General features: G+C 36.7%; 1 protein-coding gene across 11 annotated transcripts in view; it reads left to right on the top strand.

Moving 5' to 3' along the window:
• The window catches only part of TUT4 (terminal uridylyl transferase 4), a 143,278-nt gene that overhangs the window by 64,309 nt on the left and 51,311 nt on the right, over positions 1 to 27,658 (top strand). For all 11 annotated transcript variants that reach the window (XM_079939034.1, XM_079939036.1, XM_079939035.1 and 8 more), the window contains 5 exons: positions 15,499 to 15,676; positions 17,462 to 17,550; positions 18,913 to 18,964; positions 21,146 to 21,215; positions 22,833 to 22,959. In XM_079939034.1, the coding sequence (XP_079795160.1) occupies positions 15,499 to 15,676; positions 17,462 to 17,550; positions 18,913 to 18,964; positions 21,146 to 21,215; positions 22,833 to 22,959 (516 nt within the window). The remainder of the gene's footprint in view (positions 1 to 15,498; positions 15,677 to 17,461; positions 17,551 to 18,912; positions 18,965 to 21,145; positions 21,216 to 22,832; positions 22,960 to 27,658) is intronic.

The following is a 27,658-nucleotide window of genomic DNA, read 5'->3' as shown; positions in this document are numbered from 1 at the left end:
AGAAAAATAGGAAAAATGGAGAAAGATATCACAGAAGCCAAAAATAAGGAGAGTTTTAAAAAGATAGTCCAAAGTGTCTGATAATATAGATAAAAATAATCTAAGAACGTAAAAATGTTTGACTTGGCAATAAGGAGGTTTTGATAATCCTGTAAGAGCAGTTTCTGTTTTAGAGCTAATGATATAGTTTTGAGGGAACAGGTTAAAGGAATGGTGTATGGACTCAACCTTCAGTAAGCTTTGTTGTGAAAAAAGAGTAAGGAAGATTGCTGGAGTGTCACACAGGATCTTTTTTTTTTTTAGATATGGCATAGTAGAACTCCCATCATGGTTCACAGCTTTAATTTTTATTAATTTCAGTAATTGTGTAATCAATCCTTATCTCTCTCTTGACTGTAAACTCCATGAGGGCAGGGATTATATGCATTCTTTTTTCCCTGTTGTATCTCCATTGCCTAGCACAGTGCCTGACACTTAGATGCTCCATAATATTTGTTGACTAATTATTACATTGGAAGTGGAAAGTGCACAGACATGGGAGTTAGACCTAGATTTAATTCTCATTTCCACTGTGTGATTCTAGAAAGATATTTAACATCCCTGAGCCTCAGTTTTCTTATCTATAAAATGATTATTTTTTCTTTTTTCCTTTAAGATCTTTATTGGGTATAATTGCTTCGCAATGTTGTGTTAGTTTCTGCTGTATAACACAGTGAATCAGCTATATGCATATGTATATCCCCATATCCCCTCCCTCTTGTGTCTCCGTCCCACCCTCCTTATCCCACCCCTCTAGGTGGTCGCAAAGCACCAAGGAGATCTCCATTCTATGTAGCTGCTTCCCACTAGCTATCTATTTTACATTTGGTAGTGTATCTGTGTCAGTGTTACTCTCTCACTTCATCCCAGCTTACCCTTCCCCCTCCCTGTGTCCTCAAGTCCATTCTCTATGTCTGTGTCTTTATTCCTGTCTTGTCCCTAGGTTCATCAGAACCATTTTTTTTTTTTAGATTCCATATGTATGTGTTAGCATATGGTATTTGTTTTTCTCTTTCTGACTTACTTCACTCTGTATGACCAACTCTAGGTCCATCCACCTCACTACAAATAACTCAGTTTCGTTTCTTTTTGTGGCTGAGTAATATTCCATTGTATATATGTGCCACACTTTCTTTATCCATTCATCTGTCCATGGACACTTAGGTTGCTTCCATGTCCTGGCTGTTGTAAATAGTGCTGAAATGAATATTGTGGCACATTACTTTTTTTGAATTACGGTTTTCTCAGGGTATATGTGTAGTAGTGGGATTGCTGGGTCGTATGGTAGTTCTATTTGTAGTTTTTTAGGAACCTCCATACTGTTCTCCATAGTGGCTGTATCAATTTACATTCCCACCAAAGTGCAAGAGGGTTCCCTTTTCTCCACACCCTTTGCAGTATTTATTGTCTGTAGATTTTTTGATGATGGCCATTTTGACCAGTGTGAGGTGATACCTCATTGTAGTTTTGATTTGCATTTCTCTAATGATTAGTGATGTTGAGCATCTTTACATGTGTTTGTTGGCAATCTGTATATCTTCTTTGGAGAAATGTCTGTTTAGGTCTTCTGCCCATTTTTGGATGGGGTTGTTTGTTTTCTTGATATTGAGCCTGCATGAGCTGCTTGTATATTTTGGATATTAATCCTTTGTCAGTTGCTTCGTTTGCAAATAATTTCTCCCATTCTGAGGGTTGTCTTTTGGTCTTGTTTATGGTTTCCTTTGCTGTGCAAAAGCTTTTAAGTTTCATTAGGTCCCATTTGTTTATTTTTGTTTTTATTTCCATTTCTCTAGGACGTAGGTCAAAAAGGATCTTGCTATGATTTATGTCATAGAGTGTTCTGCCTATGTTTTCCTCTAAGAATTTTATAGTGTCTGGTTTTACATTTAGGTCTTTAATACATTTTGAGTTTATTTTTGTGTATGGTGTTAGGGAGTGTTCTAATTTCATTCTTTTACATGTAGCTGTCCATTTTTCCCAGCACCACTTATTGAAGAGGCTGTCTTTTCTCCATTGTGTACTCTTGCCTCCTTTATCAAAGATAAAGCGACCATATGTGCGTGGGTTTATCTCTGGGCTTTCTCTCCTGTTCCATTGATCTATATTTCTTTTTCTGTGCCAGTACCATACTGTCTTGATTACTGTAGCTTTGTAGTATAGTCTGAAGTCTGGGAGCCTGATTCCTCCAGCTCCGTTTTTATTTTTCAAGATTGCTTTGGCTATTCGGGGTCTTTTGTATTTCCATACAAATAGTACAGTTTTTTGTTCTAGTTCTGTGAAAAATGCCAGTGGTAGTTTGATAGGGATTGCATTGAATCTGTAGATTGCTTTGGGTAGTATAGTCATTTCACAATGTTGATTCTTCCAATCCAAGAACATGGTATATCTCTCCATCTGTTTGTATCATCTTTAATGTCTTTCATCACTGTCTTACAGTTTTCTGTTTACAGGTCTTTTGTCTCCTTAGGTAGGTTTATTCCTAGGTATTTTGTTCTTTTTGTTGCAGTGGTAAATGGGAGTGTTTCCTTAATTTCTCTTTCAGATGTTTCATCATTAGTGTATAGGAATACAAGAGAGTTCTGTACATTAATTTTGTATCCTGCTGCTTTACCAAATTCATTGATTAGCCTGAGTAGTTTTCTGGTAGCATCTTTAGGATTCTCTGTGTATAGTATCATGTCATCTGCAAACAGTGACAGTTTTACTTCTTTTCCGATTTGGATTCCTTTTATTTCTTTTACTTCTCTGATTGCTGTGGCTAAAACTTCCAAAACTATGTTGAATAATAATGGTGAGAGTTGGCAACCTTGTCTCCTTCCTGATAGTGGAAATGGTTTCAGTTTTTCACCATTGAGAATGATGTTGGCTGTGGGTTTGTCATATATGGCCTTTATTATGTTAAATTCCCTGTATGCCTACTTTCTGGAGGGCTTTTATCATAAATCGGTGTTGAATTTTGTTGAAAGCTTTTTCTGCATCTATTGAGACGATCAAATGGTTTTTCTCCTTCAATTTGTTTATATGGTTTATCACATTGATCGATTTGCGTATACTGATGAATCCTTGCATTCCTGGGATAAAACCCACTTGATCATAGTGAATGATCCTTTTAATGTGCTGTTGGATTTTGTTTGCTAGTATTTTGTTGAGGATTTTTGCATTTATGTTCATCAGTGATATTGGCCTGTAGTTTTCTTTCTTTGTGACGTCTTTGTCTGGTTTTGTTATCAGGGTGATGGTGGCCTCGTAGAATGAGTTGTGGAGTGTTCCTCCCTCTGCTATATTTTGGAAGAGTTTGAGAAGAATGGGTGTTAGCTCTTCTCTGAATGTTTGATAGAAATCGCCTGTGAATCCATCTGGTCCCTGGCTTTTGTTAGTTGGACTATTTTTAATCACAATCTCAATTTCAGTGCTTGTGATTGGTCTGTTTATATTTTCTATTTCTTCCTGGTTCAGTCTCGGGATGTTGTGCTTTTCTAAGAATTTGTCCATTTCTTCCAGGTTGTCCATTTTATTGGCATATGGTTGCTTGTAGTAATCTCTCATGATCCTTTGTATTTCTGCAGTGTTAGTTGTTACTTCTCAGTTTTCATTGCTAATTCTATTGATTTGAGTCCTCTCCCTTTTTTTTCTTGATGAGTTTGGCTAATGGTTTATTAATTTTGTTTATCTTCTCAAATAACCAGCTTTTAGTTTCATTGATATTTGCTATTGTTTCCTTCATTTCTTTTTCATTTATTTCTGATCTGATCTCTATGATTTCTTTCCTTCTGCTAACTTTGGGGTTTTTTTGTTCTTCTTTCTCTAATTGCTTTAGGCGTAAGGTTAGATTGTTTGCGATATGTCTTGTTTCTTGAGGTAGGATTGTATAGCTATAAACTTCCCTCTTAGGACTGCTTTTGCTTCATCCCGTAGGTTTTTGGTTGTTGTGTTTTCACTGTTATTTGTTTCTAGGTATTTTTTGGTTTCCTCTTTGATTTCTTCAGTGATCTCTAGGTTATTTAGTAGTGTACTGTTTAGCCTCCATGTGTTTGTATTTTTTACATTTTTTTCCCCGTAATTGATATCTAGTCTTATAGCATTGTGGTCAGAAAAGATACTTGATATGATTTCAATTTTCTTAAGTGTACAAAGGCTTGATTTATGATCCAAAATATGGTTTATCCTGGAGAATGTTCCCTGAGCACTTGAGAAGAAAGTGTATTCTGTTGTTTTTGGATGGAATGTCCTATAAATATCAATTAAGCCCATTTTGTTTCATGTGTCATTTAAAGCTTGTGTTTCCTTATTCATTTTCATTTTGGATGATCTGTCCATTGGTGAAAGTGGGGTGTTCAAGTCCCCTACTATGATTGTGTTACTGTCGATTTCCCCTTTTATGGCTGTTAGCATTTGCCTTATGTATTGAGGTGCTCCTATGTTGGGTGCATAAATATTTACAATTGTTATATCTTCTTCTTGGATTGATCCATTGATCATTATGTTGTGTCCTTCTTTGTCTCTTCTAATAGTCTTTATTTTAAAGTCTATTTTGTCTGGTGTGAGGATTGCTACTCCAGCCTTCTTTTGAATTCCATTTGTATGGAATATCTTTTTCCATCCCCTCACTTTCAGTCTGTATGTGTCCCTAGGTCTGAAGTGGGTCTCTTGTAGACAGTATATATACGGGTCTTGTTTTTGTATCCATTCAACCAGTCTATGTCTTTTGGTGGGAGCATTTAAATCATTTACATTTAAGGTAATTATCAATATGTATGTTCCTATTACCATTTTCTTAATTGTTTTGGGTTTGTTATTGTAAGTCTTTTCCTTCTCTTGTGTTTCCTGCCTAGAGAAGTTCCTTTAGCATTTGTTTTAAAGCTGGTTTGGTAGTGTTGAATTCTCTTAACTTTTGTTTATCTGTAAAGGTGTTAATTTTTCCATCGAAGCTGAATGAGATCCTTGCTGGGTAGAGTAATCTTGGTTGTAGGTTTTTCCCTTTCATCACTTTAAATATGTTCTGACACTCCCTTCTGGCTTGCAGAGTTTCTGCTGAAAAATCAGCTCTTAACCTTATGGGGATTTCCTTGTATGTTATTTGTTGCTTTTCCCTTGATGTTTTTAATATTTTTTCTTTGTATTTAATTTTTGATAGTTTCATTAATATGTGTCTCAGCGTGTTTCTCTTTGGGTTTATCCTGTTTGGTACTCTCTGTGTTTCCTGGACTTGATTGACTATTTCCTTTCTTTTGTTGAGGAAGTTTTTGACTATAATCTCTTCAGATATTTTCTGAGCCCCTTTCTTTTTCTCTTCTTCTTCTTGGACCCCTATAATTCGAATGTTGGTGTGTTCAGTGTTGTACCAGAGATCTCTGAGATTGTCCTCAATTCTTTTCATTGTTTTTTCTTCATTCTGCTCTCTGGCAGTTATTTCCACCATTTTATCTTCCAGGTCACTTATCCGTTCTTCTGCCTCAGTTATTCTGCTATTGATTCCTTCTAGAGTATTTTTTGTTTTTCTTTTTTGCAGTACGCGGGCCTCTCACTGTTGTGGCCTCTCCCGTTGCGGAGCACAGGCTCCGGACGCGCAGACTCAGCGGCCATGGCTCACGGGCCCAGCCGCTTCGCGGCACGTGGAATCCTCCCGGACCAGGGCACGAACCCGCGTCCCCTGCATCAGCAGGCGGACTCTCAACCACTGCGCCACCAGGGAAGCCCTAGAGTATTTTTAATTTCAGTGATTGTGTTGTTCATCACTGTTTGTTTCCTCTTTACTTCTTCTAGATCCTTGTTAAATGTTTCTTGTATTTCTCCATTCTGTTTCTGAGATTTTAGATCATCTTTACTATCATTACTCTTAATTCTTTTTCAGGTAGGTTGCCTATTTCATTTTCATTTATTTGGTCTTGTAGGTTTTTACCTTGCTCCTTCATGTGTAACGTATTTTTCTGTCGTTAAATTTTTTTTTTCCTCTTTTTGATGGGTGGTGCCGTATTCCTGTCTTCCTGGTTGTTTGGCCTGAAACATCCAGCACTGGTGTTTTCAGGCAGTTGGGTAGAGGTGGACCTTGGTGGTGAGATGAGGACCTACGGGAGGTCTCACTCTGATTAATATTCCCTGAGGTCTGAGGTTCACTCTTAGTCCAGTGGTTTGGTCTCAGAGCTCCCACCACTGGAACTTGGGCCTGACCTCTGGCCTTGGAACCAAGATCTTCCAAGCTTTGTGGTGTGGTTAAAAAAGAAAAAAAAAAAAAAAAAAAAGGCAGTACAATATCAAAGAATAAAAAAATAAAATTAGAAAGATAAAAAATACGTTAGGAAAAAATAAAACTAATTGAAACAACTGCAACAAGGTAAAATAAAACCACAGCAGAAAAAAGAAAAAGAAAATAAAGAGCGGGGAACTAGCCAAAAGGGGAGAACAATAACAAAATATAAAGAATAAAATAAAATTTGAAAAATAAAAGATTTATTAGGAAATATAAAAATATAGAAGAATCAAGAACAGTGAATCAAAAAGGTAAAACAGAACCCCAATCTAAAAGAGGAAAAAAGAAAAAAGAAAAGCCTTGGCTATGGGGGCAGAGTTTAGGTGGGGGTGGAACTGAGGCAGGGACCTAGGCGGGTGGGGGGGGTGATGCTTGAACGGGGCTTATGCAGGGCTCTGTTCAAGCGTGGCCCAGGACCTCTGCTTAGGATCTGGGCATTGAAGGAGAGGGGCAGCACCTGGAAAGGAGGGCCTCTGGAGTGTGGAGTTCCGGAGTTTGGAGGTAGGACCCTGAGTGAGGGTGTATGGGTGGGGTTTAGGCCCAGCGCATTGGAGGGTGTCTCCGAATGTAGAGGTAGGGACCTGGATGGGGGTGTAGGGGCAGGGCTTGGGCTCTGAGCGGCAGGAGGGAGGCTTCCAGGGCAGAGGTTTAGGCCTGGGGTGCCTAAGTGGACGGGGAAAGTGCTGGCCCAGTTCTCTTCCGTTCCTTCATGCTCCTCCCCACCATCTTCCCCAGGGTCTCCACTGTTGCCGCTGGACCCCTAACCATGGGTGGTTCCCTCTGGGTGTAGGAGCTCCTCCCCTCCCCCAGCCACCCCTCAGGGGTGCTCATCCCAGAGGTCCGGCCTTTACTTTTGCTCCCCCTTCCCTCCCTCCCCCTCCCTCAGGACCCGCTCTGCTGGAGGGGGCCTCAGTGTGCAGAGGATCAGGCCCAGAGTCTCAGCAGTTTCCTGGGGGCTCAAGTGGGCAGGGGAAACCTGACTGACCATGTTCCCTTTTGATCCTCTGCCCTCCCAGTGGTTCCCCAATATCCTCCTTCTGGCATGGGATCCCTTCCCCTCCGCCAGCTGCCCCTCAGGGGCACCAGTCCCATCCCACCTCCACTTTTCCTCCCCCATCACTCCCCCCATGCCCCACATCCTACCCAGTCGCTGGGGGTTCCCCCTGTTCCCTTAGGTGTATGTGGTCCCACGTGGTGCCTGGTAAGTGCCCTAGTTATGAGGAGATGTGAATCCGTGCTCTCCTAGTATGCCATCTTGACTCTGCCCCCTATAAAATGGTTTTGATGATAGCTCCCTAAGGAGGTGTATTTTAAGACTTAAGTGACATAATAGCTCTAAAGCCCCTGGCACAATGCCAAGCCCATAGTGGGTACTCAATAAATGGTGGTTGTTGTTGCTGTTATTATAGAGGTAGCGAGTGCTTACTTGTTGAAAACACAAGCCAGTAGATGAGGCAGTGTTTAAAAGGAGGAGAATAAGTGATTACCTCAGAAAGTAAAGTGATGGAATGCATAGCATGTTATTAATCATGAATTAAAGGGAGCATTTCATTATGTTGGAAAGGGAAAGACATTAAGAAGCCTTCACTGAATATTTGACCTTTAAATTACAACTTCAGGGATTAGAGTTTCACCAGATGGATACAAGAAAGAGTGTCATGATGTGAGTAATGATGTGGAGACCCAATATCACATATAGTCTTTGGAAGCTGCTGACTATTTAACTATGGATATCTGCCCCAGATGTTACGGGGAGGGAATGGTTGGAGGAGGGCCTAAAAAGGCATGCTGAAACTAAATTGCTGTATATTCCATGTTAAGAAGGTGGTGCATTATCCTATTGGTGCCATTGAAGGTTTAAAACAATTTTTTAATGTGGTAAAATATATATGACATAATATTTACCATTTTAACCATCTTTAAGTGTACAGTTCAGTGACATTAAGTACATTCACATTATTGTACAATGATCTGCAATATCCATTTCTAGAACTTTTTCATTAACTTATATTGAAACCCTGTATCCATTAAACAATAACTCCTCATTTCTCTCTCACCCTTGCTCCTGGTAACCACCGCTCTACTTTCTGTCTCTGTATTTGACTATTGTAGGTGCCGCATGTAAGTGGAATTATATATTTGTCCTATTCTGCTTATTTCACTTAGCGTAACGTCTTTAAGCTTCAACCATATTGTAGTACAGTACGTGTCAGAATTTCTTTCCTTTTTAATGTTGAATAATATTCCATTCTATGTAGTATATACCATGTTTTGTGTGTCCATTCATCCATGGATGGATGTCTGGGTTGTTTCTACTTTTTGCTATTGTGAACATTGGTGTAGAAATACTTGTTTGAATCTTTACTTTCATTTCTTTTGTGTATATACCCAGAAGTGGAATTGCTGAGTCAAATGGTAAATTTATGTTTAATTTTCTGAGGACCTGCCATGCTGTTTTCTGCAGGGGCTGTACTATTTTACATTCCCACCAGTGGTACACAAGGGTTCAATTTCTTCATATCCACAAAATCTTGTTGTTGTTTTTTCTGTTGTTTTTGTTTTGATAATAATCATCCTAGTCGTATATCATTGTGCTTTTGATTTGCATTTTCCTAATGATTAGTGATGTTGAGCACCTTTTCATGTGCTTATTGTCCATTCATATATCTTCTTTGGAGAAATGTGTATTCAAGTCCTGTGACCACTTTTGAATTGGGTTATTTTCTTGTAGTTGAGTTTAAGAGTTCTTCGTATGTTCTGGATATTAATTCTGTATCATACACATGACTTGCAAATTTTTATTCCATTTATGAGTTGCCTTTTTACACTATTAGTAGTGTTGTTTGATACACAAAAGTTTTTAATTTTCGTGAAGTCCAATTTGTCTGTTTTTTCTTTTGTTTCCTGTGTTTTTGTTTAATATCCAAAAAATCATTTCCAAATCCAAGGTCATGAAGCTTTTCTCTTTTGTTTTCTTCTAAGACTTTTATAATTTTGCTCTTATGTTTAGATCTTTGATCCATTTTGAGTTAATTTTTGTATGTGGTGTAAGACGAGGCTCCATATTACATGTGGATATCAAGCTTTCCTAGCACCATGTTTTGAAAAGGAAGTTCTTTCCCATTGAATGTTCTTGACATTTTTATTAAAAATCATTTGACCTTATATATGAACATCTATTTCTGGGCTCTCTTATTTTACTTTATTGGCCTCTGTGTCTATATTTATGCCACTGCCATACTGTTTTGGTTACTGTGGCTTTGTAGTAAGTTTTGAAATCAGGAAATGTTAGTCTCCTAGCTTTGTTCCTCTTGTTCAAGATTGTTTTGGCTATTTGGGGTCCCTTGAGAGTCCAGGTGAATTTTAGGATCTTTTTTCCTATTTCTGCAAAAGAAAAAGTCATTAGGATATTGATAGGGATTGCATTGAATATGTAGATTGCTTTGGGTACTGTTGACATCTTAACAATATTAAGTCTGCCAATCCATGAACATGGAATATCTTTCTCTTTATTCATGTCTTCTTTAATTTCTTTAAGCCATGTTTTGTCTTTTTCACTGTACCTCTTTCATCTTCTTGGTTAATTCTTAAATCTTTTATTCTTTTTGATGCTATTTTAAGGGGAATTATTTTATTTCAGGTTGTTCATTGTTAGTGTATAGAAATGCAAATGATTTTTGTGTGCTGATTTGTATCTTGCTAGTTTGCTGAATTTGTTCATTAGTTTTTTGGTTTTTTTTTTTACATCTTTATTGGAGTATAATTGCTTTACAATGGTGTGTTAGTTTCTGCTTTATAACAAAGTGAATCAGTTATACATATACATATGTTCCCATATCTCTTCCCTCTTGTGTCTCCCTCCCTCCCACCCTTCCTATCCCACCCCTCTAGGTGGTCACAAAGCACTGAGCTGATCACCCTGTGCTATGCGGCTGCTTCCCACTAAGCTATCTGTTTTATGTTTGGTAGTGTATATATGTCCATGCCACTCTCTCACTTTGTCACAGCTTACCCTTCCCCCTCCCCATATTCTCAAGTCCATTCTCTAGTAGGTCTGTGTCTTTATTCCTGTCTTAACCCTAGGTTCTTCATGACTTTTTTTTTCTTAAATTCCATATATATGTGTTAGCATACAGTATTTGTCTTTCTCTTTCTGACTTACTTCACTCTGTATGACAGACTCTAAGTCCATCCACCTCATTACAAATAGCTGAATTTTGTTTCTTTTTATGGTTAAGTAATATTCCATTGTATATATGTGCCACATCTTCTTTATGCATTCATCCGATGATGGACACTTAGGTTGTTTCCATCTCCTGGCTATTGTAAATAGAGCTGCAATGAACATTTTGGTACATGACTCTTTTTGGGTTATGGTTTTCTCAGGGTATATGCCCAGTAGTGGGATTGCTGGGTCATATGGTAGTTCTATTTGTAGTTTTTTAAGGAACCTCCATACTGTTCTCCATAGTGGCTGTACCAATTCACATTCCCACCAGCAGTGCAAGAGTGTTCCCTTTTCTCCACACCCTTTGCAGTATTTATTGTCTGTAGATTTTTTGATGATGGCCATTCTGACTGGTGTGAGATGATATCTCATTGTAGTTTTGATTTGCATTTCTCTAATGATTAATGATGTTGAGCATTTTTTCATGTGTTTGTTGGCAGTCTGTATATCCTCTTTGGAGAAATGTGTATTTAGGTCTTCTGCCCATTTTTGGATTGGGTTGTTTGTTTTTTTGTTATTGAGCTGCTTGTAAATTTTGGAGATTAATCCTTTGTCAGTTGCATCATTTGCAAATATTTTCTCCCATTCTGAGGGTTGTCTTTTGGTCTTGTTTATGGTTTCCTTTGCTGTGCAAAAGCTTTGAAGTTTCATTAGGTCCCATTTGTTTATTTTTGTTTTTATTTACATTTCTCTAGGAGGTGGGTCAAAAAGGATCTTGCTGTGATTTGTGTCATAGAGTGTTCTGCCTATGTTTTCCTCTAAGAGTTTGATAGTTTCTGGCCTTACATTTAGGTTTTTAATCCATTTTGAGCTTATTTTTGTGTATGGTGTTAGGGAGTGATCTAATCTCATACTTCTACATGTACCTGTCCAGTTTTCCCAGCACCACTTATTGAAGAGGCTGTCCTTTCTCCACTGTATATTCCTGTCCCCTTTATCAAAGATAAGGTTACCATATGTGCGTGGCTTTATTTCTGGGCTTTCTATCCTGTTCCATTGATCTATCTTTCTGTTTTTGTGCCAGTACCATACTGTCTTGATTACTGTAGCTTTGTAGTATAGTCTGAAGTCAGGGAGCCTGATTCCTCCGGCTCCGTTTTTCGTTCTCAAGGTTGCTTTGGCTATTCGGGGTCTTTTGTGTTTCCATACACATTGTGAAATTTTTTGTTCTAGTTCTGTGAAAAATGCCAGTGGTAGTTTCATAGGGATTGCATTGAATCTGTAGATTGCTTTGGGTAGTAGAATCATTTTCACGATGTTGATTCCTCCAATCCAAGAACATGGTATATCTCTCCATCTATTTGTATCATCTTTAATTTCTTTCATCAGTGTCTTATAATTTTCTACATACAGGTCTTTTGTCTCCTTAGGTAGGTTTATTCCTAGGTATTTTATTCTTTTTGTTGCAGTGGTAAATGGGAGTGTTTTCTTGATTTCACTTTCAGATTTTTCATCGTTAGTGTATAGGAATACCAGAGATTTCTGTGCATTAATTTTGTATCCTGCTACTTTACCAGATGCATTGATTAGCTCTAGTAGTTTTCTGGTACATCTTTAGGATTCTCTATGTATAGTATCATGTCATCTACAAACAGTGACAGCTTTACTTCTTTTTTTCCGATTTGGATTCCTTTTATTTCCTTTTCTTCCCTGATTGTTGTGGCTAAAACTTCACAAAGGCTTGATTTGTGACCTGAGATACGATCTATCCTGGAGAATGTTCCATGAGCACTTGAGAAAAATGTGTATTCTGTTGTTTTTGGATGGAATGTCCTATAAATATCAATTAAGTTCATCTCATTTAATGTATCATTTAAAGCTTGTGTTTCCTTATTTATTGTCATTTTGGATGATCTGTCCATTGGTGAAAATGGGGTGTTAAAGTCCCCTACTATGAATGTGTTACTGTCAATTTCCCCTTTTGTGGCTGTTAGTATTTGCCTTATATATTGAGGTGCTCCTATGTTGGGTGCATAAATATTTACAATTGTTACATCTTCTTCTTGGATCGATCCCTTGATCATTATGTAGTGTATTTCTTTGTCTCTTCTAATAGTCTTTATTTTGAAGTCTATTTTGTCTGATATGAGAATTGCTACTCCAGCTTTCTTTTGGTTTCCATTTGCATGGAATATCTTTTCCATCCCCTCACTTTCAATCTGTATGTGTCTAGGTCTGAAGTGGGTCTCTTGTAGACAGCATATATATGGGTCTTGTTTTTGTATCCATTCAGCCAGTCAGTGTCTTTTGGTGGGAGCATTTAATCCATTTACATTTAAGGTAATTATTGATATGTATGTTCCTATTCCCATTTTCTTAATTGTTTTGAGTTTGTTATTATAGGTCTTTTCCTTCTCTTGTGTTTCTTGCCTAGAGAAGATCCTTTAGCATTTGTTGTAAAGCTGGTTTGGTGATGCTGAACTCTCTCAGCTTTTGCTTGTCTGTAAAGGTTTTAATTTCTCCATGAAATCTGAATGAGATCCTTGCTGGGTAGAGTAATCTTGGTTGTAGGTTTTTCTCCTTCATCACTTTAAATATGTCCTGCCAGTCCCTTCTGGCTTGCAGAGTTTCTGCTGAAAGATCAGCTGTTAACCTTATGGGGATTCCCTTGTGTGTTATTTGTTGTTTTTCCGTTGCTGCTTTTAATATGTTTTCTTTGTATTTAATTTTTTGTTCATTAGTTTTAACATTTGTTTTTAGACGCTTAAGGGTTTTCTATCTCTCACCTGGACTATTTCCAATTTATCTCACTTCTTGCCCTGCCCCCCCACACCCAGTCTTCTTCATTCAGTAGCCAGAATTGTTCCTTTAAAATATATGATAGGGCTTCCCTGGTGGCGCAGTGGTTGAGAGTCCTCCTTCTGATGCAGGGGACATGGGTTCGTGCCCTGGTCCGGGAAGATCCCACATGCCGCGGAGCGGCTGGGCCCGTGAGCCATGGCCGCTGAGCCTGCGTGTCCAGAGCCTGTGCTCCACAATGGGAGAGGCCACAACAGTGAGAGGCCCACGTACCACAAAAATAAAAATAAATAAATAAAGTATATGATGTTCCTTCCTACTTATAGCCCATCAGTACCTTCGCAACTTAAAATAAAATTCTAAGCCCTTATCAAGTTTCATGAGGTTATACAATATTTGGCTTCTAGTTAACTTTTCAGTTTCATCATGTTTCAGTCACCACTTTGTTACTCAGCCTCAGAAATATTGCTCTCTTTAAATAAGATTAGGTACTTTTTTGCCTCTGAGTTTTCACATTTACTGTTTTCTGTGTCTTGAATGCTCTTCCTCCAGAAATTTAAATGTCTCTCTTCTTCACTTTCAGGTCTCTTCACCTGTTTAGAGCGGCTTTGTCTGTCTACTCTATTCTAAAATAATACCGTCTTTCCAACAGTCTGTAGCCTCTTACCCTGTTTTATTTTTCTTAATAACACTACCGGACATCATAATATATATTTATTTATCTGTTGTCTATTTTCTCTAATTAGAATGTAAGTTACAGAAGCATAGGGATTTAATTGATCATATTTATGACAGAGGATATATGAAGATATCAGGTTGACAGGATGATCAATGATATGAGGATATAAATGAGAATGTTTGATGGAACAGTATCCTAAAGGAGGTAGAATAGGCTTATTTTTCAAAAAAAAAATTTATTTTTTTTTATTTGGCTGCGCCGGGTCTTAGTTGTGGCAAGCAGGATTGTTGCAGCATGCGGGATCTTTAGTCGCAGCGTGCAGGCTCTTATTGCAGCATGCGGGATAGCATAGATAGAAGAGTGTTCACTGTCTTTTATCCTCTTATTTTCAATCTAGAAATAAAGATAATTTTGTTGCATGTTAATTTTGTATCATTTTTTCATTAAGTATATTGCTGTTAATACCTTGGGTAAATCCTAAAAAGAAAGTAGTCCTGAAAACTTAGATGCTCATCTAAGATGTAGTTTATAGTTAAGGTTGCAGAAATGATTTCAGAAACTTATAAAAACAAGGTTGTCTTACTTCCTGTGTTTGATTATTCTGTACCATAGGTAAACTTGATTTACATTAAGACTGAATATGGTAACAAAGAATAGAATTAGGAATAGACCAAAGTCTTTGTTTTACTATATTGAGTGGGGGAGCGGGAAAAATAAACTACTTTTGATTATTCTTTTGGGAGCTCCATATCTCAAAAAAAATAAGAGATTGTTTTTTGACTGAAATGTGATAATAGAAAATGTTTTTGTTATAATATTAAAGAAATGGTATAGTCTGTTACGTTGAAAAATGTATGGAATAGTAGGATGTGAGCTGGTGGGTGATTTTCTTCTTTTCTTATAATTCATGTAGCTTTTGCAGTTAGCATGTAGTTTTTAAAATCAGAGTAATCAATTAATTTTAAAAATCATTGTGCATATATAATATAGTCCCTCTTCAGCTCCTTGCTTTAAATTGGCTTTCAAAACTTTTAGCAGAATAGAGGTTTTGGTTTTTTTTTAACATTTTGCCTAGTTTTGTATAAAATAACAGCGAAATCAGTTTTAAATGGGAGGCAGTGTATCAAATACATGACGATATTGTTTAGTATGTTTTCCTGTGACCATTTAATCTGGTACTGTACATGCCAATCAGAGACATTCAAGACCTTCTGCTATAACTAAGACAATGTCTCTTGGCTGCAGCAAAATGATCAGCTAAATGTTGTTACTTATGGAATCTTGGCTTTGATGTAGCATTTCAGAATTTATGCACACAGTAAAGTAAAACAGGTTTTATTTTTTAAGTGTTTAATAGCAACCTCCCCCGCAGCACCTCTCATTCTTTCAATCCTGCTTCACAAAGGCAGGGATCTCTGTCTCTTTTGTTCAGTTCCGTATCCTAGGTTTCTTAAATCTGGCAATAGAAGGTGCATGTATGTTGATTATGTCCTTCTCTCCTAAATACGAGGACATTAAAATAGAAATCTTTTTTTATATTGTTGTTGTTAAACGTCACACTAATAGGAAAAACAGGAAGAAAGTGAGCTTCGTTCTCTGCCACCTCCTTCCCTTGCCCACTTGGCTGCTTTAAGTGTTGCAGTTATTGAATTATCAAAAGAACAAGGAATAACAGATGATGACCTCAGAGTTCGTCAGGAAATTGTGGAGGAAATGTCAAAGGTTATAACAGCATTTTTACCAGGTACAGCTTCATTTTATACTTAATTTTTAAAATGACACAACTCTTCCTCTTGCTTCCTCTTGAACTTAGGGTAAATTCTTAATGTTTTTCTTTCTCTTTTTTTCTCCATCTTAACAGTAGATTAATTATTTGTAAATGACTTTTGGGGGGGAGATATTTCAGAAAAGGAAAATGGAGAATTACGGCACAGCATAAATTTTGTAATAAGAAAAAAAGATTTTTAAAATGTCAGATACAAGATTAATTGCTTAGTGCTTGAATATTATATTTTATATTAAATTTTCTGTATCATTGACTTCTGAATGGACATTTTAGTCATATTTATTTCAGTATATACAGTTGAACTAGTTACTGAATAAAATTCCTATTGCTTGATAGTGGGGAAAATTAATTTACTTTAAGGAAGTTAGAGGTAAAATTTATACTTTTATTTCTTTTTTTGACTCTTGATCTTTCTTTACAGAAAGCTTATGTTTTTGGCACAAGGGGGAGTTGGGTCAGGTTTATGGTAGACATTTATGTATAGATTATTTGCTTAGCCCTCATCATTTTTTTGCATTAATACTGAATTTAAATAAATGGATATTAAGTAAGACTTGTTTCTTACCACCAAAGGGATTTTAGACAGTTGATAAATTATAATTTTATATCAAGCCATTGTGAGATTTATAAGAAAGAATTTGAAATTTTAATTTTTCTTTATTATTTCTATAATGTAGTTTTCTATCTAAAACACATTGATACTAATTTAAATTATACATAGGAATAATTTACTTATTATTATAAGAATAGAAGTGAAATATTTATGATTTTAATGACTTGGATGACTTTCAGACATTTTGTGAACTTGAAAAGTAGACTTTTATAAAGTCAACTGAGTACAAACTTAACACTTCCTAACATACTAAACATCCCATGATCAGTCCCAATCATGTTATTTTTCAACTTGCCCTCTGCTGAGATCATTTAAAAATTTACCGTATTATGATTTTTGTTTTTGTTTTTGTTTTTTGCGGTACGAGGGCCTCTCACTGTCGTGGCTTCTCCCGTTGCGGAGCACAGGCTCCGGACGCGCAGGCTCAGCGGCCATGGCTCACGGGCCCAGCCGCTCCGTGGCATGTGGGAGCTTCCCGGACCGGGGCACGAACCCGCGTCCCCTGCATCAGCAGGCGGACTCCCAGCCACTGTGCCACCAGGGAAGCCCTGTATTATGATTTTTGAAATAACATATTTGATAGTTTGCAAAAGATGTAGGTAGCATGTTATTATTCCTATTTATTTTGTTCTGTGAACTCTTGAAAGCCAGAGTTTTTTTTTGGTTTTAGGTCTGCAGTATCAATTGACTTGGCTTCACTTTGTGTTTTTAAAGAGCATTGGCTGAATGTCTGTGATCCCTTCCTCATTTAAAGAGCTATTTCTTAAGTAAATATAAATATCTAAAAAAATACGTAGTTTGTGACAGTAGCTATAGCTAGGTTAGTACATTCTTTACTGTTACATATTAAATGTGAAACATACTTCTAGTTATTCCTAAATGAATTACTACTAAAATTTTGTTTAAACACTGAACTTGAATGAGTTATTTCTCTCTTCCTGAACCCTATAACTGAGAAACATTTTTACTATTTTGTAGATCAGTTAGAAAAGGATATTATTCTTCTATAATTGCTGTATTAGAATTGGAAGACACAGAATTGAAATATATGCAGTTTTCCTATCACTGTTTTTTAAAGTTCTCATATTTGCATGCTGTTTCATGCTATGATATTTTTCCTTCATTTCCAGAGTGTTCACTTAGGTTGTATGGCTCGTCTCTGACTAAGTTTGCTCTGAAAAGTAGTGATGTTAATATAGATATAAAATTTCCTCCCAAGGTAAGTAATTAGACAAGACCCTTTTCTGTATGGTTCTTAATTAGTACTTGGTATTGTTTATTGGTTATCTTTTTAGAGAAGATATAGGAGAATATAAAACTCTGGCTTGTAGAATGTTACCATCATGATTTAACAGTGCTTTTGGAAAGTACTTTTTAGGTGTCAGGCATAGGTGGAATTAAAGAAAATAAGGGAGAAAAAAAAAAGAAGAGGAAGGTGGTCAAAAAAAGGAAAATGCTTGTATTTGAACGTGTTGAACAGTTATTGCTTATGGTAAGCAGTATAGAAAGAGGAAAGAATTTTGAAATCATACATCTGTAGATGTTCAAATCTTGGCTGCAATGAGCAAGTTACTTGACCTTCTTGAGCCTCAGTTTCTAATTTCCAAAATAGGAATAATAACTTCAATATTAAATAAGGTGATATATATACCAAGTATGTTTTGTATAGTGCCTGGTACATTATAGGTACTGTTTTTTTTTTTTTTGGCATTACGCGGGCCTCTCACTGTCATGGCCTCTCCTGTTGCGGAGCACAGGCTCCGGACGCGCAGGCTCAGGGGCCATGGCTCACGGGCCTAGCCGCTTCGCGGCATGTGGGATCTTCCCGGACCGGGGCACGAACCCGTGTCCCCTGCATCGGCAGGCGGACCCTCAACCACTGCGCCACCAGGGAAGCCCCACATTATAGGTACTTTTAATAAGTAGTGGCTAGGACCATTAGCAAAATACCAATATTGTTTAGCATTGCTAACATTGCTTATTTCCTGACATATCAAACATTTAAAATAATCAGTTGATATTTGATGTGTTTTTAACTTTTTGAATAATAAGTTTATGCTCAAGGAGGTTTGATTTGGGTGAAAATTTGATGTTTTAATTTCTAGTCTGATATAGTCGTTAACTTACAAGTAAGGTATGATTATTAAATGCTTTTTAAATAGCAGCAAAGTACACATTTAAGCTAAATATTTGACATGCTTGTTATTTAAAGTAGTACTTTAATCTAAGCCTTTTGGCCATGCTGCCAGTTGTCAATATCCCTTAAATTTCTTATCTCAACAACTTCTCTTTAGAAATCATTTGGTAAACTGATTTCTTTTTTCATTTGTTTTGATATGAAATTGCAGAATCTTTTCTCACTCTAAGAACTCACTAATTCTAGTAGTGTTGCTGGAATAATAGCACTATATGATTTATTAGATTTTACTTCATCCATGAACAAGATTTCTAAACATAAAAGTAGAACGCTATTCTGTTTTCATTATTTTAAAATACAGAGCATGATTTTACTTGTATTCTCTAAAGTTCTGAAACTTGAACTTTGAAGTTAGTGTATTTATTAATTTGAAACTTCTTTTAGATGAATCATCCAGATCTTCTGATACAAGTGCTTGGGATTTTAAAAAAAAGTGGTGAGTTTCTTTTTAAAGTTGTTTTTCTAAAGAAAGTTCTTTAAAGATATATGCATTGTGTTGTTTATGTATGCCTAACCAAGTTAAAGTAAAACTACTAGCATATTTGCGTCATTGTATTGCATATGTATTTAATAGGTGTACTAGAACATTTACATGTCAGATCAAAAGTATCATATTTAAAATTGATACATTAAAAACGATTGCCTTTTGGGTAATTTCAAAATGTTGCCTTTGAGTATTATGAATGCTTCTTGTGTAAAATGAGACAGAAAACGTGTAATCATTAGGAGATTGTTGATGAAGGAAGATTTAGGGAGAGACTTGGGGAAAAAATGTGTGTATGCATTGAATAAATATGTTTTTTCCCCACTTAAAACAATGTTAATCATTTATAGTACATCAACCAGATTATACCTACTAAGTCTTTCATATGTGGCTCATCTGTCTGGATTGATTTTTATGTAAAAAGGACATTCATATAGGTAACAATACTTTTTAAATAAAAATTTTAAAAATTACAGCTTTCTCAAAGCAGGTCCCAGGTCATGTAGTACAGTCTGGAATATTATTTTCTTGGTTTTATTTACTGCTTTTCTTGTTATATAAAGTAAATGCTTAGGAGCTCAGAATCTGGAGCCAGACTTTCCAGATGCAAATTTTAGTTAGTTGTACCACTTACTGGTTGTGTGTCCTTTGACAAATTATTTAAGTGTTAATGCTTCAGTTTTCTCATCTATAAAATGGCAATAATGTAGTATCTTTTTGATGAGAGGGTTGTTTATGAGGATGAAATGGGTTAAGCCATAGCTTAGAAAAGTACCTGGTTTACAGTACCTTCTTATTAAATTTCTGCTGCTGTGATTGTTATTATTATTACTATTGTCATCTTATATTTTATGAATCATAATTACCTGTCAAAAATATTTCCATTTTGGCTTAGAAGAGAGAGTTTATTGATTTTAGCCATACCCTCTCATTGGCTCTAGTGTCAGTTCTAAAGTTCTTTTCTTCTCTCTGTCTGCCCTATCAGCTCTCCGTTATTTATCAGCTTTTTGGCCATTTTCCTGGGATATTAATATTTAAGGGATGATTTTGGTCCAGTTTAACCTGTAAAGGAAGTTTTCTTCTGTAATAAATAGTTGACTCTCATTGCACAAAAACTCTAAAGCATAATATAGATAAGCGCTTTTACCTCTTTAGACTCACTAGACACTATCAATGTAGCAAAAATATTTTAAATATTTTTCCACTAAAATACATGAATAGATCATCTTAAGTCATATAACATAGGTTTCTAAAATTCAGTCTGAATGTAAAATTGATTATTCCCTCCTTTATGCCCTCTGTACTCTTTAAAGACCTCTGTCCTGTTATCTGCAGGATTTATTTTTTTATATATTTGTTTTCCAAATCCCTAATTGAGCTCTTTGTATCTATTCATTGTCATATCCATCATGCATAATGTAATTCCTGACATGAAGCTTTTCAGCACATTTGTTTTGAATAGATTAATAATTCCAACAGGTACTACTAAGAGATTTTTTCTGAACTTCAAATGAGATAATGTTAATCCATCTATTTTTGTTTAGATTAGGTATTTTATGGCATGGGGCCTTGGAGATGTAGAGAAAGACTTCAGAGTGGAAGTGTACTTCACCTGTTAGTCCTTCCTTAAGAGCTTTGGCAGACTCTTCGTATATTAACAGGAAATAGGGCCAGTAGAGTTAGCCTTTTACTGCCATGGATAATTTAAAAGAACTATATTGTCAAAGCATTGTAGGTTCTCCTTTTGTGACTCCTGTGGAAATAGCCTTCGGAAGTAAGTGGTGTCCTCTGTTTGCTATATCTATGAAGGTTTAACAACTTTGACTATATTGTATATTTACTTGGAAATATTCAAACTTTTAGGGATGTTAAAACCTTTCTTCTTAAGGTAATTATAATGTTCGGACAGTATTTGGGACTCTGCCTGTCTGTGGTTTGTGATAATACAGCAAATGACACCAAGAGAGGTAAGAGATTCTGTTGGGTTGATGCTTAAAACGAGAAGAGTGGATTGTCCCACAGAAGCAGTGAGAGTGATTTTTAGAAGGAAACGATTACTTAATGTTTACCATAGAGCAGACATTTGAGAGATGTTGACATTAGCTTACATGTTTTATTTTTTTTCTTTATTAGTATTATATGTAGATGTGGAATCTGATTTTCACGCTAAAGTTCCTGTTGTGGTGTGCAAAGATCGGAAAAGGTCGGTAACAATGAAGAGAAAATAAAGTTTTTTTAAAAAAAATTAACAACAACCAAGTATGCAGTGGATATCTGTAAGAGAGAAGAGTTTTGTTTTAGATTTCTTCTTGGATTAATTTGACTAAGCTAGTTTCTATTTATTAAAATTAGCAAGCCTGCTAAAAGCATGTGAACAAGAAATGGAGTTATTAGAGAGTTAAAAATAAAACATTCTAATGCAAAACTTTTCATTTGTTTATTCACCCAACAGTATTGAGCATTTACTATATGTTAGGTACTGCTTTGCTTATTTCAAACATAAATAAGAAATAGACTGTCTTCTCAAGGGTCTGTCTATTAGAATCTAGTTTTTAGTTCACTGAAATTCAAGGAGTCATTGAAGATTGATCTTCGCTTTCTATTCAGATATTTATAGGACTGAGAGAGCAACATGCCTTTGACAAAGGAAACTGAAATAATTGTATTTGAAACCAGTGTGGGAGAGATGGAAACAATATGGAAATAATATATTCTTTTATTGATTATTAATTATTATTTCTTACATTTTAAGATTACTCTGTTTTTTTATTCAAAGCTAGAAGAATCTTTGGAGATCTAGTTCAACTTCCTTATTGTCTAAATTAGAAAATTGAGACCTGGAGTGATTAAGTGATTTGTCCAAATTCAAATTATTCAGGGGAAAATCAGAATTGGAATAGAGGTATTCTGACTTCTAGTGTTTTTCCTACCACATTGTGTCAAATTGCCTCTGCGGCAACCTCAGTCACATTCTTTTCCCTGCCACAAAAATGTTTCTTCTACAATTCTGTCACTCCGTTTAATGTAGCTCCTATATTCACTTACATATAAGCATTACTTGTGGATTAATAGATAAATTCTTTCTGATCTCTAATCTGAAAATAGCATATCAATAAAGTCATGAAAGCTTGGATAGGAAAAATTAGAGTCAAGAAGTATAGCTAGTCAATTCAGTATTTCATTTTTTTTTTTTTTTTTTTTTTTTTTGCGGTACGCGGGCCTCTCACTGTTGCGGCCTCTCCCGTTGCGGAGCACAGGCTCCGGATGTGCAGGCTCAGCAGCCATGGCCCACGAGCCCAGCCGCTCTGCGGCATGCGGGATCCTCCCGGACTGGGGCACGAACCCTTGTCCCCTGCATCGGCAGGTGGACTCTCAACCACTGCGCCACCAGGGAAGCCCCAGTATTTCATTTTTTGTTTTTATCATGTGCAAGGTAAAAAGAATGGACTAGGAAGGTATGTTGTACTATTTGACATTGATGATATCAATGTCTTTCCCCTCACATAAATCAAATTTTGGTGCATCTTAATGCTGCTTTTGAAATTAATTTTTCATGAACTTAAATATTAAATACTAAGTGAGGTTAAAATTTATTTCTGAAGTATAAATGGATAGTTAAAACATCTTTAATTTGTATGGAACTCTAGTGATGGAAATGATATATAGTTTTCTGTTAGCTCTAAGTTTGTTAAAACATTTGTTTTTATTATGAATTCTTAGGTGTTAATTGTGGTGACTGGAAAGGATAGCCACAGGATTTGAAGTATTCTGGTTTTTAAGGTATTAGTACAGTGAAAATTTGTTTCTTTCTCATTCACAGTGGTTTACTTTGTAGAGTGAGTGCAGGAAATGATATGGCATGCCTCACTACTGACTTACTTGCTGCTCTTGGCAAAATGGAACCTGTCTTTACTCCCTTGGTGTTAGCCTTTCGCTATTGGGCTAAGGTAAGTGGAACAGAGGAAAAAAGTACCTAACATTTAAGATAACTGAGGCTTTTTCTTGCACTAACATGTAACATAAATCATAATAATATGGGGACAAAATAGTTATTTGTGGACAGAAAGTGGTGTGGCAGGTTCTGATAATGGACATGAAAATAGTTTCATAGGCATGTAGAGTTTATTAATATACTTTAGAATGTTTAATTATTGTACTTTATTCTCTTTTATTCAGTGTAGAAATATTCTCTTTCACATCTTAGTATTTGAGACTCAAGTTTTCACTCTTAATTGTAATTGTAAGTTAAGGTTGTAAGGTTGTAAGATATTGTTATGCAAGTTAAGATTCTTTTGTTAGCATATTTTTTTCCCAGTCTCTGTCTTAGAACATTATTTTCTTTCCTCTAAATTATTGGTAACCTGCAGCAATTTCTTTCTTTTTTTTTTTAATGAATTTATTTATTTATTTTTGGCTGCATTGGGTCTTTTGTTGCTGTGCACGGGCCTTCTTTAGTTGCGGCGAGCGGGGGCTACTCTTCATTGTGGTGAGCGGGCTTCTCATTGCGGTGGCTTCTCTTGTTGCGGAGCACAGGCTCTAGGCGCATGGGTTCAGTAGTTGTGGCTCACGGGCTATAGAGCTCAGGCTCAGTAGTTGTGGTGCACGGGCTTAGTTGTTCCGTGGCATGTGGGATCTTCCCGGACCAGGGCTTGAACCCCTGTCCCCTGCATTGGCAGGCGGATTCTTAACCACTGCGCCACCAGGGAAATCCCCCCTGCAGCAATTTCTGAATGGCCAACTGCTAAGAATTTGTTATCTAAGTTTCCTAAATTAGAATTCACATATTATTAAAGGCTGTGGTTCCCCCTGTGCTCCAGGTTACCCCTTGGAGGTGGCGAGGAGTGGTAAATATCAGTCCAAATGACTAGAGAGAGAGAGATTTTAGTTTTTGTATATAGTATTCATCAGTGTAGTATTCATTACTTGTTAGACTAATGATGAGTAAATTCTCTGTCTTATACAAAGAAGATGAGTTAGTGGGGTAGTGGTGGAGTGATAACTTGAGAACAAAAACAGCCAGAGGATTCTTTTAGAAATATTTTGTCTCGACTTTTGATTCTCCCCATAGTTGGGACAGAACCAGCTGTCTGAGTAAGGAACAGCTTGAAAAGTATGGAACAGTCAGAAAGCCTAAGTTGGGGTGTCTTCATACCTAACACCTTTGTGTTTGCTATTCCCTTCATCTAAAATGTTCTTACCCCACATATCCAGAATGGTTCACTCTTTTACTTTTTTTCAAGTTTCTGCTCAAATTTCATCTTACCAGAGTCTCCTGGACCACCCTGTATAAAATAGCATTGCCTCCATCACTCTCTCTGCCTTTACCCTGCTTTATTTTGTTCATAGCACTTACTGCCACCTTCCATACATATTCATATATTTGTTTGTGATCTGTTTTCTTCCATGAAATTATAAACTGCAAGGATAGGAAGTTTAGTCTGTTTTATTTATTCACGGCTGGTCATCGTGCTTCTTATGTTACTGTGCCAGTGCAGAGTAGGCATTTAATAAATATTTGTTGAATACATGGCCCAGTTCTTCAGAAAGATTGTTAATCCTTGGAAGTGACTGGGAGCAGTGAACCAGTCTGAGGGAGGGTGAACCTCCTCTTATTTATCTCATTATATTCTGTGCCTAGCATAATGCCTGGCATACTACAGAAATTTAGTGCTGTGAAATGGAATAAACCAATTCCAACTCTAATTTTTATACTAGATATTTATATCAATTTGAGCAAGGCACTTCATCCATCTGAGCTTCAATTTTTCTATCTGGAGAGATTATTTCAAAAGTGATATGAGATAATGAATGAGAATATACTTTGAATTCTAAAATGCTACACAAATCTTTTTTGTTCAATTGGCAAGTGAGATTATTTAAACAACGATAAGTCAGCAGGGATAGGACTGGTGTGACAACCCTAGTAACTAAAGTTTCTCAGAGTATGGGATGAGACTGGTAGACAAGGACTAGCCATTACTCAGGAAACTAAGTTTATCAACTCCAGGAAGGTTAGTGGCTTCATAAGGAATGAAGGAATAAATAGCTGCCTCTGGGATGGTACTATTTAATTATGCCTTAATTTTTTTAGTGGTCATAAATAGTCTTAGTTTTCTCACACACTTCTTTTGTTCTTTTAAGTAATTAGACTGTGTTAGAAGACTATAAATGGTATTCAGCTTATTTTCATTTGGGGAAAAAAAAGTGGCCTATAAACTTTGTTTCCTAAAGTGGTCTCTTTGAAAAGGTTACTCAAATTTATATTGATTCTAAACATACCAATCAGTGAAGGACACTAAAAAACGTGTTACAAAGCTGGTTGCAGAGTGGTTCCTTTCTGTTTCCAACAGAGCGATGTGTCTCATTTTTGGCAGCTGTGTTAGTTGCAAAGAGCTTTTCCCAGTGATTTTCATTTTCTGAGTTTATTGTAAGAAACCTAGAAATGATTTCTCTCAAATAATTCCTCTCAAATATTTTTTTCCAACAGCTTTATTTATCTTGAAGTTTTAATCCACATTGTATGTTATTTAGTAAAGCACAGATTTTCCATGATTTGAGGGTTCAGAAAAATTATAGTATATGAATATAATTTATTCTTGTAATTGATATCATGAGATTGCTGTTGATTGTTCTCTGGCTGTCTCCATTCTTAAGTAGCTATATTCTTAGCATTCTACTAATAAGAAATTGTTTTCTGGGAAAGCCTATTAATACTCTGGGCAGCAAAACTCTTAGCCTTATCAGTCCAATATAGTCCAATATATACGTTTCCTGACTCAGAGCCACTTTTTGTAGTTAACATAAGAATTAATTTTAGCAATATCTGACATCTAAAAGAGATTCCTGGGGGTTTTACTTTATTTGTATTTTTTATTGTATATATTTAAGGTATACAACTTGGTGATTTGATATATGTATACATTGTGAAATAATCACCAGTCAAGCTAATTAACATATCTGTTACCTCACACAGTTACCATTTTAGTTACGGTTTTTGTGTGTGTAGTGAGAAAACACTTGAGATCTAACTTAACAAATTTCAAGTATATGGTACAGTATGGTTAACTATAGTCACCACGCTGTACATTAGATCACCATAACTTATTCATCTTGTGTAACTGAAATTTTATACCCCTTGACCAACAATCTTCCCATTTCCCTCTACCCCAGCCTCCGGTAGCCACCAATCTCTTCGCTTCTAATTAGTTTGACTATTTTAGATTCCACATATAAGTGAGATATAACATTTGTCTTTCTGTGCCTGTCTTATTTCACTTAGCATAAATAATGTCCTCTAGGTCTATCTGTATTGTCGCAAATGGCAGAATTTCCTTCTTTTTTAAGGCTAAATAATGTTTCATTGTGTGTATATAGCACATTTCCTTTATCCATTTATCTGTCTATAGACGTTTAGATTATTTCCATGTCTTGGCTATGAGATCTCTGTTTTAAGAGCTCTCTGTTAAAGTACCTCAGTGTTTTTCCTCTGTGAGATGTCTGATAGTGTTAACAGCTTACATGAGCAGCTCCTTTTAGTTGCAAAGAAGTTTGTGGTTAACTTGACTTATTCATTAGGCAGCATACCCTTTGTCCTAATACCCTGGATAAATGAGAATTTATTCTAGTGGAATATTTTGAGCTCTCTTTCAAATTTATTTATTTATTTAAATAAATGTATTTATTTATTTTTGGCCGTTTTGGGTCTTCGTTGCTGCGTGTGGGCTTTCTCTAGTTGTGGCGAGTGGGGGCTACTATTTTCGTTGCGGTGCATGGGCTTCTCACTGTGGTGGCTTGTCTTGCTGCGGAGCGCAGGCTCTAGGTGCGCAGGCTTCAGTAGTTGTGGCGTGTGGGCTTAGTTGCTCCATGGCATGTGGGATCTTCCCAGACCAGGGATCGAACCCCTGTCCCCTGCATTGGCAGGCGGATTCTTAACCACTATGCCACCAGGGAAGTCCTAAGCTCTTTTTATCAGTGTTTTTTAATCCTTTTTTATTTCAAATTATATTCTTAAATTTACTAAGGCTTTAGTGATTATGCTATGTCTTTATTATGTAAGGAAAATAATAACAGTCCAATTACAGGCTGATCTTACTCAAATAAATGCAAAAGTCTAAATAAAATATAAGAAAGTGGGGACTTCCCTCGTGGTACAGTGGTTAAGAATCCGCCTGCTAATTCAGGGGACACGGGTTCGATCCCTGGTCTGGGAAGATCCCACATGCTGTCGAGCAACTAAGCCCACGCGCCACAGCTACTGAAGCCTGTGCGCCTGGAGCCCGTGCTCAACAAGAGAAGTCACTGCAATGAGAAGCCTGCGCACCGCAACGAAGAGTAGCCCCTGCTTGCTGCAACTAGAGAAAGCCCATGTGCAGCAACGAAGACCCAATGCAGCCAAAAGTAAAATTAAATAAAAAACACAACATATATATATATATACTCAAGTGGGATTCCCTGGTGGCGCAGTGGTTGAGAGTCCGCCTGCTGATGCAGGGGGCGCGAGTTCGTGCCCTGGTCTGGGAAGATCCCACATGCCGTGGAGCGGCTGGGCCCGTGAGCCATGGCCGCTAAGCCTGCGCTTCCGGAACCTGTGCTCCGCAACGGGAGAGGCCATGACAGTGAGAGGCCTGCGTACCGCAAAAAAAAAAA

The sequence above is a fragment of the Stenella coeruleoalba genome, assembly GCF_951394435.1.
Source record: "Stenella coeruleoalba genome assembly, chromosome: 1".
Taxonomy (NCBI): Eukaryota; Metazoa; Chordata; class Mammalia; order Artiodactyla; family Delphinidae; genus Stenella; species Stenella coeruleoalba.
The sequence above is the reverse complement of the archived record's forward strand: the minus strand, read 5'-3'. Positions and strand labels throughout refer to the sequence as shown.